At 39.6% G+C, this 16,106-nt stretch overlaps 2 protein-coding genes across 2 annotated transcripts; both read right to left on the bottom strand.

The window, feature by feature from the left end:
- Nucleotides 1-8,850: 8,850 nt before the first annotated feature.
- LOC119985517 lies at nt 8,851-9,609 on the bottom strand. The gene is made up of 2 exons (XM_038829806.1): nt 9,072-9,609; nt 8,851-9,029 (listed from the first exon to the last, which is right to left on the bottom strand). Exons 1-2 carry the CDS (start codon nt 9,607-9,609, stop codon nt 8,851-8,853), a joined length of 717 nt encoding a protein of 238 aa, XP_038685734.1.
- A 176-nt stretch (nt 9,610-9,785) lies between these two features.
- On the bottom strand, nt 9,786-11,341 carry LOC119985518. The gene is made up of 5 exons (XM_038829807.1): nt 11,010-11,341; nt 10,693-10,794; nt 10,537-10,552; nt 10,422-10,493; nt 9,786-10,352 (listed from the first exon to the last, which is right to left on the bottom strand). Exons 1-5 carry the CDS (start codon nt 11,339-11,341, stop codon nt 9,786-9,788), a joined length of 1,089 nt encoding a protein of 362 aa, XP_038685735.1.
- Between the last annotated feature and the right edge of the window lie 4,765 nt (nt 11,342-16,106).

The raw sequence follows: 16,106 nt of genomic DNA on the forward strand, positions 1-16,106 counted from the left end.
TGAATTGGAGTAGATAATTCAAATTTCAAATTGGCCGCATTTACTGCAACCTCACCCATTTGTAGCATTTTAAGTCAACTCAGATGCCCTAGTAGTAAAGACTTCTCTTGAACCCTGGACTCTTCCACCGATAAAACCTTTCTAAAAGAAGTATCCCCATTACACTCAAAACCCTTAAAATTTCAAGATTTCCTCCTTCTTTCTTCATTTCAACCATGGCCGCCTATTCTCCTGAACCAGTCGCCCAAGACATTTACCTCCCTACAGCCTTGAGCAATGCAAATCCTTTCACGCCCTTGGCCTTCAAGGACACAAAGGAAATCCCTTTTCATCATTCTTCTGTGGTCTCCATTGTCAAACCTCGTGCCTGGTCCAAGCCCTCTGATAACTGGGGAGAATGCATCTATCATCTGGCTCTCACTTTGTTGATTGCTTTATCAAGGATAGAGATTCCTTTTGAGTAAAAGCTATTGAATGCCCTAAGTAGTTGCAGGATGTTGGGTCTAAATTAACCTTACTAGCAAGTGTACTAGTCGGCGACTACAGCACAATGATAAGCAAGGGTCGAATCCACAGGGACGGTGTTATGTTTAATCCAAATGTATATTTGCATGTATATATGGACAATGCAATCAAAAGTAAAATTCAACTCAAGATTGTTTGGTTTGATAATTAAACTAAAACAAGTAAAGAGCAAAGTATTTTTGGTATTTTCTTAGAATAGGGATGCAACTAATGCAAATGAGATGAACACCAAGGCTTTGGAATCCCCCTTGGGAAATGACTTGCAATGACACAAATTCACACACATATTTGCTAATTCGGGCATAACGAATCCGTACCTAAGTCGGTTTTAGCGCACTTAAGCCAAATCTCCCTACAATCGATTACTAGCCATCTTATTGGTCTAGGTCGGATATTCCTAAATACATTCTAGCCATCCTATTGGTCTAAACATGCATAGGAATGCATGAAGTTCTATGGAGATTAGGATTCATACAAATTGTCACCTAATTAAAGGGAGACACATTCATAATCAAGTGTTTCAAGAAGCATAATCTACTTGACATATTATTGTCTAAGCAAATTCTCCAAACAATTTCATCCAAAAAACGTAGGTTTTGGCCAAACACCACAAGCATGAAGAAATTGCAATCAAACATAGAAACACAAGATTTATACCCAAATCAACTCATATATATGTAAATCAAGTCATAAACAAAGTCATCAAACCCAAGGCTTCATCCTAGCCTTTGCACAAGAGGTTTAGTTACACATAATGAGAGAAAAACACAAGAGAATAGATGAGAAAGGCATGAATAAACCCAATGAGTTGAGTAGATCCAAGTGGAGTTGAAGAATCTCTCCTCCTAGCTCCAAGAATCACCTTCCCCCTCTGTTTTCGCTCTCCAGAAATCTGTTCTAGGTCTAAAAACTCCCGCAGCTCGGACAAATCGCGACTTAAAACACCCCAAAAAATTGCTTTTCACACCTAGGCGCGTTTTTTTCACGCCTAGGCGCACCACGCCTAGGCGCAATCCTAAATCACTTGTACCAAGGCTAGGATGAAGCCTTGGGTTTGATGACTTTGTTTATGACTTGATTTACATATATATGAGTTGATTTGGGTATAAATCTTGTGTTTCTATGTTTGATTGCAATTTCTTCATGCTTGTGGTGTTTGGCCAAAACCTACGTTTTTTGGATGAAATTGTTTGGAGAATTTGCTTAGACAATAATATGTCAAGTAGATTATGCTTCTTGAAACACTTGATTATGAATGTGTCTCCCTTTAATTAGGTGACAATTTGTATGAATCCTAATCTCCATAGAACACCATGAATTCCTATGCATGTTTAGACCAATACGATGGCTAGAATGTATTTAGGAATATCCGACCTAGACCAATAAGATGGCTAGTAATCGATTTTTGGGAGATTTGGCTTAAGTGCGCTAAAACCGACTTAGGTACGGATTCGTTATGCCCGAATTAGCAAATATGAGTGTGAATTTGTGTCATTGCAAGTCATTTCCCAAGGGGGATTCCAAAGCCTTGGTGTTCATCTCATTTGCATTAGTTGCATCCCTATTCTAAGAAAATACCAAAAATACTTTGCTCTTTACTTGTTTTAGTTTAATTACCAAACCAAACAATCTTGAGTTGAACTTTACTTTTGATTGCATTGTCCATATATACACACAAATATACATTTGGATTAAACATAACACCGTCTCTGTGGATTCGACCCTTGCTTATCATTGTGCTGTAGTCGCCGACTAGTACACTTGCTAGTAAGGTTAATTTAGACCCAACAAGTTTATGGCGCCGTTGCCGGGGATGGTAGCTTACGTTTGATCCATTTTTGTTATTTGTCCATAATTTTTTTTTTCCTTTGTTTGTACATAATACTTGTACATAATATTTGTTAACTAATTTTTCTTTTGTTGGCATATGCTTTTGAGATGGGATATCCTCCACCATGTGATTATTAGGGAGCAGGTTTTTATGGTTCGAGCTTATATTTGCAAGGATATAATGCAAGGACAACTCCTCCAAACCATGCCCCATATCCACCATGCAACTCCTTCTCCAACACTTATAACTCTGGAAGGTGTGAACGACCTCAATTCCTATGGAACAACTACCAGCATCAATTTGTTCCTACACAAGCAACACCACCACCATCGCTTGAGCAAGCGCAAGACTCATCTCTACAAGACATACTAAATGCATTGGTTACGAGTACCCAAAAGTTGCAAGCAAATACTCAAGCTTGTAGATAGGAGATGTGTCAATGGGCTTCACCACCACCGCTTGAGCAAAGACATGAGTCATCTTTGGATGACATAATTGATTCCTTAAATGCAAGTACCCAAACTTTAGCAGAGGCAACGCATAGGATGGTATCAAACAAAAATCAGCTTTGCCAACCTATGATGAAAACAAGTGAGGGGAAAGATATATGTGAGACAACTCAAGCAGTTACATTAAGCAATGACAAAGAGTTGGAGCTTGGAGGACAAATTGAGTATAATTATGTGGATGAAGAGGAGTATGAGATAATGCTTCTCACTTCACTTTCGGAGATGGATCCACCAATGAAGGAGGGCATGGATTTAGAAGAATCAGAGAAGTCTCCATCAGCTGCAGAATGTGAGATAGTTTCAATCGAACAAGAAATTAGTGGACCTACATGGGTTGAGCAAGATATAGAAGAGAAAGCTCTTGTCGATTCTGAAAAAAATTTGAAAGCTGAAGATTTGGAGAACAAGTATGATGATAAGGTGGAGGAAGAATGTGATAACTTTGTAGAGAGGCATGAGGATAACACACTCCACAATCAGGTGCTATCACCATTTGAAAGATCATTGAAGAAGCTTCCCCTCTACTCAAAATATCTCTTCCATTGGCATGGAAAACTACAATTTCAACCAAGAGGGCCAAAGGAATTTAGAGATAGAATCTTTTTGATGGGCACATCAAAGAAGGATGTTTGTGCCCTATTTATTGAGCCACTGCAAAGTGGTGGATCTCGTCTAGCTGAAGACAAGAGGAGGGTGCATATAGACATTGAAGAATTGTGGCCAGGCCAGCACCCCAATCCACTCGATGCATGACTCCAACCCCAGGTTGTATTGTTTCAACTTGTACTCTTTTTAGTGCATTATTACATTGTTATGTTTTGCATTGAGGACAATACATTCTTTAAAGTGTGGGGTGGTGGACTGCATATGGATTATCTTGTGCAAAATTTCACATGATTTTTGTAGTAGCTGAATTTAAAAAAAAAAAAAAAAAATTTCAGTGCTTGAATCTTGCATATTTATGGGAATTTTCTGTTGAATTGAGTGCTATATTGAAATGCAGCTAATCTTGGTTTGTGGAACCCATCATATCCTTCTATATGCTTGACGTCTACTCTATTGCACAATCACTGTAATTCACCTGCACGAGAATGTGTGCTTGTGGGGTATGACTTGGGTGAATAGATGTTGGATGTGGACTTTCTCTAAGATGATCTAGAACACCGTGTTAGTTATATTATTGTCACTAGTTAATTACATGCATGTTAAAAAAAAAATTAAAAAAAAATAAATTTGATGATGATTAAAAGCATGTTCCGCTCTTGTGATCTTGCTGAGTAACCGGGGCTCTTGTCTAACCAACTCGAGTTTCGCGTAAAAAGGTAAGACAATCTTGATGAACATACTAGGCTAGCTTAACTTCGAAGCCTTTTCAACTCGAGTGATTGATCCGAGATGTGCTTTATCACATAATGCCCTAAACCAACTGGTTAGGAGTCATTGGTTGAGAACTCGTTACATGGGTTGACTAGAAAGCTTAAAGGAGTGAGCATTGCACGGGCCTAGTAAGATGAAAATAAAAAAATAAAAAAAAAAGAGAAGAAGAAGAAGAAGAGAAGTATGTATATAAATAAAAGTGCCTTGGTATTACTACTTGACTGTTCTTGGAATTCTTGGAATGTGACTATGTTTGGCGCCTATGAACTCTTGGAAGCCAAATAATTATACATTTCTTCTTTGCACGCACTTAATGTAGACGAAGTGATTGAGTAGACGGATAATCTTCATTGAGTATATGTTTGGATGAAGTGTGGGGTCTCCACATCTTTTTGATTGCATGGCATTGATGTATATTGTTTCGATTCTAGTGATTTCCCTCCCATATGTTTGATTTGAGTTATCTTGAAACGTTTGTGGGTGTCGTTCTTGTAAGCCCTCAGGAGACAAAACTCCTCCACTAGGGACACCTAGGGGTTTAACGGCTTGTTGCATATGCTAAATGCAATCGCGATTCCTGCGTTAGTGAGTTAGGATGTTAGTTGGTAGATGTACTTTGTTTAGTTTTACTTGAGTACAAGTAAGGTTTAAGTGTGGGGTGTTTGATAGGTATGATAATATCTATTATTTTTGGTAGAAATATCCCCTCTTAAGATTTCTTTTGATAAATAATGAGTGTATTTATGTGTTGATTTGTATTTTGATAGGTTGATTGTGGTTTGGATGAAAAGCGACGGAAAAAGGGCTGAATTGAAGAAAATGTCCACCGACCTTCGTGTGTTCAAATAGTCATAACTTTCTGTCAGGTTATGGTCATTTGAATCATGTGCCTAGGGGTAACGCGCCTAGGCGTGGCGCGCCTAGGCGCACAAATTATGCACGCACAGGATCACTCCTGCACGCCCAGTCCAGAGAGTTGGACTTGAATTTTAAGTTGTGCACGCCTAGGATTGCGCCTAGGCGTGCGCCTAGGCGTGTGCCTAGGCGTGGTGCGCCTAGGCGTGAAAACAACGCGCCTAGGCGTGAAAAGCAATTTTATGGGGTGTTTTAAGTCGCGATTTGTCCGAGCTGCGGGAGTTTTTAGACCTAGAACAGATTTCTGGAGAGCGAAAACAGAGGGGGAAGGTGATTCTTGGAGCTAGGAGGAGAGATTCTTCAACTACACTTGGATCTACTCAACTCATTGGGTTTATTCATGCCTTTCTCATCTATTCTCTTGTGTTTTTCTCTCATTATGTGTAACTAAACCTCTTGTGCCAAGGCTAGGATGAAGCCTTGGGTTTGATGACTTTGTTTATGACTTGATTTACATATATATGAGTTGATTTGGGTATAAATCTTGTGTTTCTATGTTTGATTGCAATTTCTTCATGCTTGTGGTGTTTGGCCAAAACCTAGGTTTTTTGGATGAAATTGTTTGGAGAATTTGCTTAGACAATAATATGTCAAGTAGATTATGCTTCTTGAAACACTTGATTATGAATGTGTCTCCCTTTAATTAGGTGACAATTTGTATGAATCCTAATCTCCATAGAACTTCATGAATTCCTATGCATGTTTAGACCAATAGGATGGCTAGAATGTATTTAGGAATATCCGACCTAGACCAATAAGATGGCTAGTAATCGATTGTAGGGAGATTTGGCTTAAGTGCGCTAAAACCGACTTAGGTACGGATTCGTTATGCCCGAATTAGCAAATATGTGTGTGAATTTGTGTCATTGCAAGTCATTTCCCAAGGGGGATTCCAAAGCCTTGGTGTTCATCTCATTTGCATTAGTTGCATCCCTATTCTAAGAAAATACCAAAAATACTTTGCTCTTTACTTGTTTTAGTTTAATTATCAAACCAAACAATCTTGAGTTGAATTTTACTTTTGATTGCATTGTCCATATATACATGCAAATATACATTTGGATTAAACATAACACCGTCCCTGTGGATTCGACCCTTGCTTATCATTGTGCTGTAGTCGCCGACTAGTACACTTGCTAGTAAGGTTAATTTAGACCCAACATCCTGCAACTACTTATTATTCCGCTGCGGTCTTCTATCTATCACTCTTCGAGATGTCACTGCACTCATTGGTTTACTAGTCACTGGATTAGATGTTCCTCACCTGATTACTGCTCCCATTGACCCAGAGTTCAAACTTTGTGATACCGTCCTGAAGTGTAATTCTTACTTCAAAGCAAGAACCTACTTTTCTGGTGACCCAGGTATTGAAGAACATGTAGCCTTCCTATGGTGTTTCCTTTGTCATTTTGTTTTTTGCATGTCAGCCAACCAACCCACCAAGGAATATCTTCCAATTGCACAAGCCTTGGCCCAAGGCACACACATTGCTCTAGGCTCGATGTTACTAGCCCGTTTCTACCTTGTTATGGCCAATTTGACTCACCTGTGCCAGGTTTCAACCCTCCACACAATGGCATCCTCTGGTTGTTGCCCCTCTGGGCCTTGCATTAGTTCCTTGAACTTCGTTCTACAATATATGCCCCTCTTGCCAGCTGCTTTTCCTACGGTGAACTCATGGCCACTTGCACCTGTGATCGTTCCTTTGACTTCATCTTTTCTCTTTTGTACAATATGCCTGCTGACCGGTCAAGCCATCTGTTTTATTGCTTCACTCAAAGAATTTGGGCCCTGACTAGCTTGACTTTCCTGTGGATGACTCCAACATGAACCATGCTGCAATCAAACCAGTCTGGGCTAGTTTCCTGGTATGCAAATATCTTCACCTTGGAGTTACCTTATCTCATCCATGAAATCCTACTTGCTGCCTGAAACTGTACATTCCTCATTACTGGGCCCATTAGTTTGGTTTTACTCAAGGCATTCCTGAATTGCCTCCCAAGCTCTTCAACCCCCTAGTCACCCACGGGTATCTATCACTTCTAGAAATACCATCATTGAACACCAAATCCTGAATGACCAGATGCTAGATTCCTTCTCTTTTGCAATTCTTCCTCAAGGTAGACCTTCCAGAGGCGAAACCTTTCAATTCTGGTGGCAGAAGCAATCAAAAGAAAATTTTCCCGCATCAGCCACCACTATAAGAATTGTAGGTGAAAGACACTTGGATTCCCCTAAAGGTAACATGATTGCTTGACTTTCTTGATTTCTATCTATTTCTGTCTGACCTACATTCTAACCCGTCGTCCACTTATAACAGAGATTCCTGATGCATCTCCTAGTCCCCCTCACAAGAAGCCAAGGACCAGTAGATCCTCAAAGAAAGTTGTTTCTCATAAGAGTTCTCTTCCAACTAAATGATCGACCCGTCTGCGTGCCATGCCTACTTTGCGAAAGTCATCTAACCAACCCATCGATTTTAGTGAATCCTCTAAGAGTGACGACGAAAACCAATTGTTTGATTCCTCTCCTTATGTCTCCAAAGATGATCCGTTGGATTCTGGCAACGAGGCCTTTGCTACTCAATTTGTCTCTCCATTCAGTCTCAATCGTCCTATTAAGAAAGAAAAGATTTACCTACCAAGACTCTAACAAGCTTACCCTCTTTCCTCTATGAATCCTCGAGCCAGCCCTATCTCACAGGTATGCAGCCATTCTCCGACCTTACCCATGCTGAATTTCTTGATATTAATATGCATATTGTATTTGTAGGCTTCCGGAAGTGATGTCCTTTTTCGCATTATCGAGATAGTGAACCTTGAGGAATTTGAGGACCCATTAAGTGGTCTAGACTTTGAATTTCTATCTGGTTCTATCACCCATGAAATAGTTCTTGTTGGCCCTCCAACCGAAGAAGAGGTTCAAGTTGCGACCAAGTCCTTGAGTTTCTGACACCTACTTGAACGCTATAAGAGTACTGCTTCATGATCCCAATCTAGCGACCCCATTCAGAGACCAGCTACTACGCCTTACCAATGAACTGCCTAGCTTGATCCCCTCCTTCTAGTGCTTATCTAAAGAGAATTCCAGCTTGACTGAAAGACTCAATTAGTTTTCCCAACTCAACAAGTAAGCTAAGGACTTGAGAGCAGGAATTGAAGCATCTCATGTTGAGGATGCCAATTGGCACCAGACCATCCTTAACCAACAGGAAACAATCACAAGATTACAGCAGCAGATTGAAGAATTGAAGAAGCAATCTTTTGACTTGAAGGAAAAGGCTGAAGGTTTGACTACTACCAGACTGGTGGACACAACAAGGTTGAAATTGGTTGCTGATCAGATTCGGTCTTCTTGTGCTGCAGTCTGAAAGGAAGTGCCCAGTAGCAACAAATACAACAGCAGCTAACAACACTTTCTGTTCAATGGGTAGCCGTTAAATCTCTTGATTTCCTTGCATGAATAGTTTTATTTTGGATGACTGTAATAATCTTCCCAAATCATAGTCGGTCTGTATGCAGTTCAGCCTTATTTTGGAACTGATGGTCGTGATTCGACATTTAACCAGGATAATTTTGAAATTTTTGGCCATGACTCGACCTTTATTAATATATCTTACCTTTCTTTGATACATAACATTTCTACCAATAGATAAGCTATTGGGCCATATGTTGGCCCAATTTACATTCATCCTTATACAGAAGGATTCCTTTCCCAAATAGTGGGAAAGTATCCTTTGAGATATTTGCCATTGATAAACTTTCTATGTGGTTGACCCTCTAGACTGTAAAGCCAATATGAGTTTCCTTTCAATACTTTGTGAACCTTGAAAGGTCCCTCCCAATTAGGTGACCATTTATCGAACTCTCGGTCTTTGGTACCCAATGGTAACATAGCCTTTCATACTAACTGACCTTCATGAAAGGTTTTCTTCTTTACCCGTTTATTGTAAGCCCTATGAATCTTCTTATACTGGACCAACATTCTATTGAAAGCCTGAATGCGATCTTCCTCTAGCTGCTCCAATTCCATCACCATTGCCTCTGAATAATCCGCTGTAGTCAAGCAGTTCTGTCTTACCACCCTTAGAGAATGACTGATAATCTCCGTTGGAAGTATGACATCATGTCCATAAGTCAAATGAAATGGATTTGTGCCAGTGCTTGACCGTCTTGTTGTTCTGTACGCCCACAATACTTCTTGGAGAATCTTGTGCCACACTCTAGGATTATTGTCCATCATCTTCTCCAGCGTGCTGATGATGACCTTGTTGCTTGGCTCGACCTGATCGTTGGCCTGAGGGTAGTAGGGAGTTGAGTTAATCAGCTTGATTCCAAAATCTGCAGCAAATGATCTGAATTCTTCCCCAGTAAACATTGTGCCCTGGTCAGTTGTGATTGACTCAGAGATTCCAAAGCGATAAATCAAGTGTTCCTTGACAAACTGCACCATATCTAATGCAATCTTTCAGGGTGGTTGGCCAGAAAAAAACCATACCATCTTATCGACCACCACATCTTGATTCCAGCTTGATGAGCCCTACACAATCCTTTATGTACTTGTCTCAGTACTTCCATGTTTTCAATGAAATTCAGGCACCGTAGAAGTAAGCCATCAGACCCCTTCCTTTAACATTCACCTTCGATCAGAACGTAGCTTTGAGCCTGCACTTTGACGTTTCTGGGTGTCTCGAGGTTGGGGTTCTTCAAGTACTCCATAATTGGCTGCCTCAAGTCAGTTGCCAGATCATGTACATTCAGTACTTCTATCGACATTCCTCTTTCTCTGATTGACGGGTGTAAACGTTTATCCACTAGAATAATCTTGTGTGTAAGATCTGCTGACATCCATAATCCTGATGCGGTATGGGCCAATTCATTAGCTTTCCAATTATCTTCTCGAGATAGATGATTGAGAGTAACTTCTTCAAATTCAACAAGTAATTGAACGGCCGTAACATAGTATGGTGCTATTGCAAGGTTGTTGCACTTGTACTCTCCGATCAATTGTTTCAAGACCAGCTGTGAATCCCGCAGAACACATATTTCTTGTGCACCAAGTTCCTTCAGGATCTCTAGTTTGATCAGAAGAGCTTCATACTCTGCCTGATTGTTAGTGTAGTCAAAGTCGAGAATAAAGGAAAATGTTGATTTTGTACCTCTAGGTGACTTAATCACTATTCCTGCTTTTGCTGCCTGGTCAGTACTTGATCCATCGAACTTCAAGATCTAAGGTGCTTCTTGTGAAGAGCACACAGACTGTACCTCTTCGTCTGACACTTCTATTGTATGGTGGTCGGTCAAAAAATCTACCAAGGCCTGACCCTTAACTGCTTTCTAAGGCTTCCAGATCAAAGTGAATTCTGTTAAAGCCAATGACCATTTGCCTGCCCTTCCTGTCAATAGTGGCTTTGATAGCATGTATTTCAATAAATCGGTCTTGGATACAATGTAGACCTTAGACCTGATCAAATACTGTCAGAGCTTTGTACAAGCAAAATATAAAGCTAGGCACATTTTTTCTACAGCAGAATACCTGATCTCAGTGTCGATCAGTGATATGCTCAGATAGTAGATGGCCTGCTCCTGACCGTTTAGATTATACTGGCCAACAAACAACCTAGAGAATCGTGAGATGCTGACAGGTATAGCTTCAGTCAGATTCCTTATGCAGGAGGAACCAACACAGGCGGCTTGCTCAAATATCCCTTAATTTTGTCAAAGGCCTGCTAATGCTTCTCCTTCCAAGTAAAAGTTTCTTCAGCCTTTAGCTTTAGCAAGTCTGAAAAATCCTTGGTCTTTCCTACCATGATAGAAATGAACCTTCTCAAATAGTTTACCTGGCCTTAGAACTATTGAAGCTTTTTCTTGGACGTTGGGACTTTAACTTCCATGACAGCCTTAGCTTTATTTTGATCAACCTCGATTCCTCTTTGGTGTACAAGAAAGCCTAGAAAATTTCCAACATTGACTCCAAAAGCATACTTGAGTGGATTGAGCTTTAATTGATGCATTCTCATCCTTTCAAGACTTTTCCTCAAGTGCTTAATGTGGTCTTCTGCTTTCCTAGACTTGACTACAATGTCATCTATGTAGACTAGAAGAAAGTAGCCTATCATATCATGAAAGATTGCATTCATCGCCCTTTGATACATTGCGTCTGCGTTCTTCGGACCAAAGGGCATTACTATGTATTCATAGGTACCAAGAGCCCCAAGACACCTGAATGTGGTCTTATGGGTGTACTCTCTAGCCAGTATAATTTGTTGATACCCAGATTAATCATACATCACAGAAAATAGTTTGTTCTGGGCAATATCATCGATCAGCATATCTGCTACAGGCATCACATAAACATCCTTAGGTGTAGCTGTATTCAGATCCCTGTAGCCTACACAAATTAAGATTTTCCCATTTTTCTTGACCACTGGTACAATGTTAGCCAACCATTCGGTGTACCTGACTGGTCGTATGAAGCCTGCTCTAAGCAGCCTCTAGATTTCCTCTTTAACCTTCAACTCCACTTCAATTGACAATCGCCTTGGAGTATGTCTGACCGGCTTGTAGTCAGGATAGATAGGAAACCTGTGTTGGACTAGATCACGATTTAAACCTTGAATTTCATTATAATCCCAAGCAAAACAATATCGGTACTCTCTCAATAGTTTGATCATCCGTACCTTCAGATTGTTGTCCAGAAGTTTTCTAATGTATGTAGGTCGAGGATCCTCCTTCGTGCCCAAGTTGATCTCTTCTGGAGGATCCTGCACTTCAGCTTTCGAATCATCTAACTTTGGTGGTGCCTTTTTTAAATCATCCGTCTGAATCTCATCACCTTTAGGCACCAACTCTTCTTCTTTAAAGATCATTTTTGCGCCTTTCTGTTCCCACACTTGATCTCCTTCTAGTCTATCCAGTGTTGCCTGCATTTGGGTTTTTCTGACTGAGGCCAGCACTACGCCCTTCTCTTTTAGGGAGAAAGACATCAAGGAACTTCTTCAATGATCGGAACTGAGGTCGGCCTATATGGCATAATTGCCTTTGGCCTGAGCATCTCTTTTTCTTTTTCCATAACAAAATTGAATTCTGTCCTGGATGCTGATACAGATGTAATTGCAAGCGTACAAATCGCACAAGTAATAAAGAGATGAATAAATTATCGTCCCCAACGAGGATATATTGGCAATCAAGATCAATGTCAAACTAGTAACAACTATGCAAATAGGTGAAAGGTTTCGTGGTTTGTTTCGATTTTTAACTAAAGTAATTAAAAAGAACAAAGACAAATCAAACACAAGTATGAAATCAAGGATGGAAAGCACTAGGATACTTAACGTCACCTCACCTATCCAATTCAATTCCCTTGGTCATTTAATCCCTAATTCCTCTCTCTATAATGACAATCGATTTCGCAACCTATTTAATGTTCTATTCCTAGATACATCAAACGTATTTTCAATATAAATCCCTGTAACAATTCCTAACAATCGGACTAATAAATCAAAAACCCATTAAGAACTACAAAAATCATTTAACGATTGCATAAGTCACAAACCTATATTCCTGTAGTTCATGCACCCTATGTCATCTATGGCTTGAGGCAAACCCTAGATATCTCCTTCCGGTCTCAATCTAGGAAACAAATCAATTGAATGATGGCCAAACATTCAAAAGCATTAATCACACCCATAGACAATCAAGAGAGAGAGAGAAATCAAGAAATAAGGAAACCAAGTTTATTGAATCTTCAAGGTTTGGTTACATTAAGACCTTAGTAAGAAATCTAACCACTCATGGAAGGAAAATACATCATTAAACAAAGGAAATCAACCATAGAAACTAGGATAGAAAAGGAGAGAGAAAACCCCTTTGTAGACCTTCTTCTTCTCCAAGCTCCAATAGTGGCTCCAAGCTCTCCAATGGTGGTAGAATGTGTGAGAGTCCTTCTAAAACCCTAAAAACTAAGTGACATGCACTCTTGGAGGTGAACTTTGAAGAAGTGGCTGTTCTTCGAAAGTTGGCAATGATTGATAGAGTCCTGCGGTTATAGGATCTCCCTCAAGAAGTTCGCTTCCTGTTGCAATATATTTATCAAATCTTCGAGTTTTTGGTGGCATTTTCAATCATATTGATTGTCATCCCATCGGGTGTGGCAAAAAGAATGCTAGCTCTATTTTACTGCATATGCTAAAAAGATCACCTCTACCCTTTAATGAGATGAGATCGTTGTGACGATCAGACGGTTGTAGGAGTGCCAGAGACTTGCAGTCAATCTCAAAGTGTAAAAATAGAATGTATTATGGATGCACTGATAATCTAATTTCTGAACCAAACGATTGAAAGGAAAAAGGGTTTAAATCATGGTCTCAACATGAAAACTCCAAGGAACTCCAGATCCACTAAAACGCTCTTCAATAGATAAATCAGAAATGAATGAAAATGCCGGAATGTAACGCTTCATTGATGAACAAAGATGTACATTGAGGTTGGAAAAAAAGAATAGGCAAGATCAAAGCTTGAGAACAAGAATATTAACAAGAATGAATTACTCGTCTATGGAGAGAGTTGAGCAATTCCAAAGCATCAAAGTGGACCGTTGTACTCTATTTAGGGCTCTTAGAAGTCTAACATGCTATTTTAGACTTTGTGCAATGTTTCGCAAGGTAAAAGATGCGAATAGACCAAGTTATGTTTGAAATGGCACAAAAAAGTGAAAAGCTCGTCCATGGAAAGAGTTGAGCATTTCCAAAGCATCAAAATGGACCATTGTACTCTATTTAGTGTTCTTAGAAGTCTAACATGCTAGTTTAGCCTTCGTGTAATGTTTTGTAAGGTAAAAATGTGAATACACCAAGTTACGTTTGAAATTGTTTGAAAACGTGCAAAGCACGTCTATGGAGAGATTTGAGCAATTCCAAAGCATCAAAGTGCACCATTGTACTCTATTTAGTGTTCTTAGAAGTCTAACATGCTAGTTTAGCCTTCTTGCAATGTTTCGGAAGGTAAAGATGCGAATAGACCAAGTTATGTTTGAAATTGCACAAAAACGTGTAAAGCTCGTCTACGGAGAGAGTTGAGAGCAATTCCAAAGCATCAAAGTGGACCGTTGTACTCTATTTAGTGTTCTTAGAAGTCTAACTTGCTACTTTAGCTTTCGTGCAACGTTTCGTAAGTTAAAGATGTGAATAGACCAAGTTATGTCTGAAATTGCACAAAACGTGAAAGCTTGTCTATGGAGAGAGTTGAGCAATTTCAAAGCTTCAAAGTGGACCGTTGTACTCTATTTAGTGTCCTTCGAAGTCTAACATGCTAGTTTAATCTTTGTGCAATGTTTCGTAAGGTAAAGATGTGAATAGATCAAGTAATGTTTGAAATTATACAAAAACGTGTAAATCTACTCTATGGAGAGTGTTGAGCAATTACAAAGCATCAAATTGGACTATTGTACTCTATTTAGTGTTCTTAGAAGTCTAACTTGCTAGTTTAGCTTTCGTGCAATGTTTCGTAAGTTAAAGATGCGAATAGACCAAGTTATGTTTGGAATGGCACAAAAACGTGAATTGCTCGTCTATGGAGAGAGTTGAGCAATTCCAAAGCATCAAAGTGGACCGTTGTACTCTATTTTGTGCTCTTAGAAGTCTAACTTGCTAGTTTAGCATTCGGCAACGTTTCGTAAGTTAATGATGTGAATAAAACAAGTTATGTTTGAAATGGCACAAAAACGTGAATTGCTCGTCTATGGAGAGAGTTGTGAAATTCCAAAGCATCAAAGTGGACCGCCGTACTCTATTTTGTGCCCTTACAAGTCTAACTTGCTAGGTTGGCTTTTGTGCAACGTTTCGTAAGTTTAAGATGCGAATAGACCAAGTTATGTTTGAAATTGCACAAAAATGGGAATTGCTCGTCTATGGAGAGAGTTGAGCAATTCCAAAGCATTAAAGTGGACCGTTGTACTCTATTTATGGTTCTTATAAGTCTAACATGCTAGTTTAGCCTTCGTGCAATGTTTCGTAAGGTAAAATATGCAAATAGACCAAAGTATGTTTGAAATGGCACAAAAACGTGAAAAGCTCATCCCCCAAAAGTTAGTTTGATATGTTGGAGAGCCCAAAGTTCATATATATATACTTCACATCAGAATATCATACTTTCGATGTGGAATTTGAGTTCATAACATTCCACGACGCTCCGCAACCCCAATGTCCACGTGGGTTGGCTTTGCACTAGTTAGTCTGCGAACCGACGTCACCATCTTCGTGGCTTGATAATCGACACTAACTAGTCCCGCACAAACACTACTATGTCGACGTCACCACCCGCACCGTACGATTATAACTGAGCGACGTGGTGTAGACTCTGATACCGATTGATATGAATCTTGGGAGAACCACATCCCAAAAGTTAGCTTATGAGGTTGGAGGGCACAATGTTCATATAAACCATACATCAGAATCTCATACTTCCGATGTGGGACTTGAGTTCATAACAACATACATATATATATATATAAATATTCTAGTCACATTTTCCAAATTGGTGTTAGTGGGCTTATATACCAAGGAGAAAAATGTTTAAATTATTGAGCCTTACCCTCAGCTTTGATGCTGAAGGCTTCACGTGCTTTTCTATTTAATTTCATGTAAATTACAACCATCCATTGACCAAGAATAATTGGTTTGTATTTGTGTGTGCTCTAGGGTCCAAATAGCTATTGTGATTCTTTGCTCTTGCATGGAGAGAGTTGAGCATTTTCAAAGCATCAAAGTGGACCATTGTACTCTATTTAGTGTTCTTAGAAGTCTAACATGCTAGTTTAGCCTTCGTGCAATGTTTCGTAAGGTAAAGATGCGAATAGACCAAGTCATCTTTGAAAATGCACAAAAAAGTGTAAAGCTCGTCTATGGGGAAATTTGAGCAATTCCAAAGCATCAAAGTGGACCGTTGTACTCT

This window comes from Tripterygium wilfordii, chromosome 19 (assembly GCF_013401445.1).
Source record: "Tripterygium wilfordii isolate XIE 37 chromosome 19, ASM1340144v1, whole genome shotgun sequence".
Lineage (NCBI taxonomy): Eukaryota > Viridiplantae > Streptophyta > Magnoliopsida > Celastrales > Celastraceae > Tripterygium > Tripterygium wilfordii.

Coding starts and splice junctions, on each gene's coding strand:
- LOC119985517 (XM_038829806.1), bottom strand. CDS start 9,609: ATGGTGCAGTTTGTCAAGGAACACTTGATTTATCGCTTTGGAATCTCT. Junction 9,030..9,071: donor GAAGAAAACCTTTCATGAAG/GTCAGTTAGTAT, acceptor TGGGTACCAAAG/ACCGAGAGTTCGATAAATGG.
- LOC119985518 (XM_038829807.1), bottom strand. CDS start 11,341: ATGCCCTTTGGTCCGAAGAACGCAGACGCAATGTATCAAAGGGCGATG. Junction 10,795..11,009: donor TCCAAGAAAAAGCTTCAATA/GTTCTAAGGCCA, acceptor TATACCTGTCAG/CATCTCACGATTCTCTAGGT. Junction 10,353..10,421: donor TAGAAGTGTCAGACGAAGAG/GTACAGTCTGTG, acceptor AGTACTGACCAG/GCAGCAAAAGCAGGAATAGT.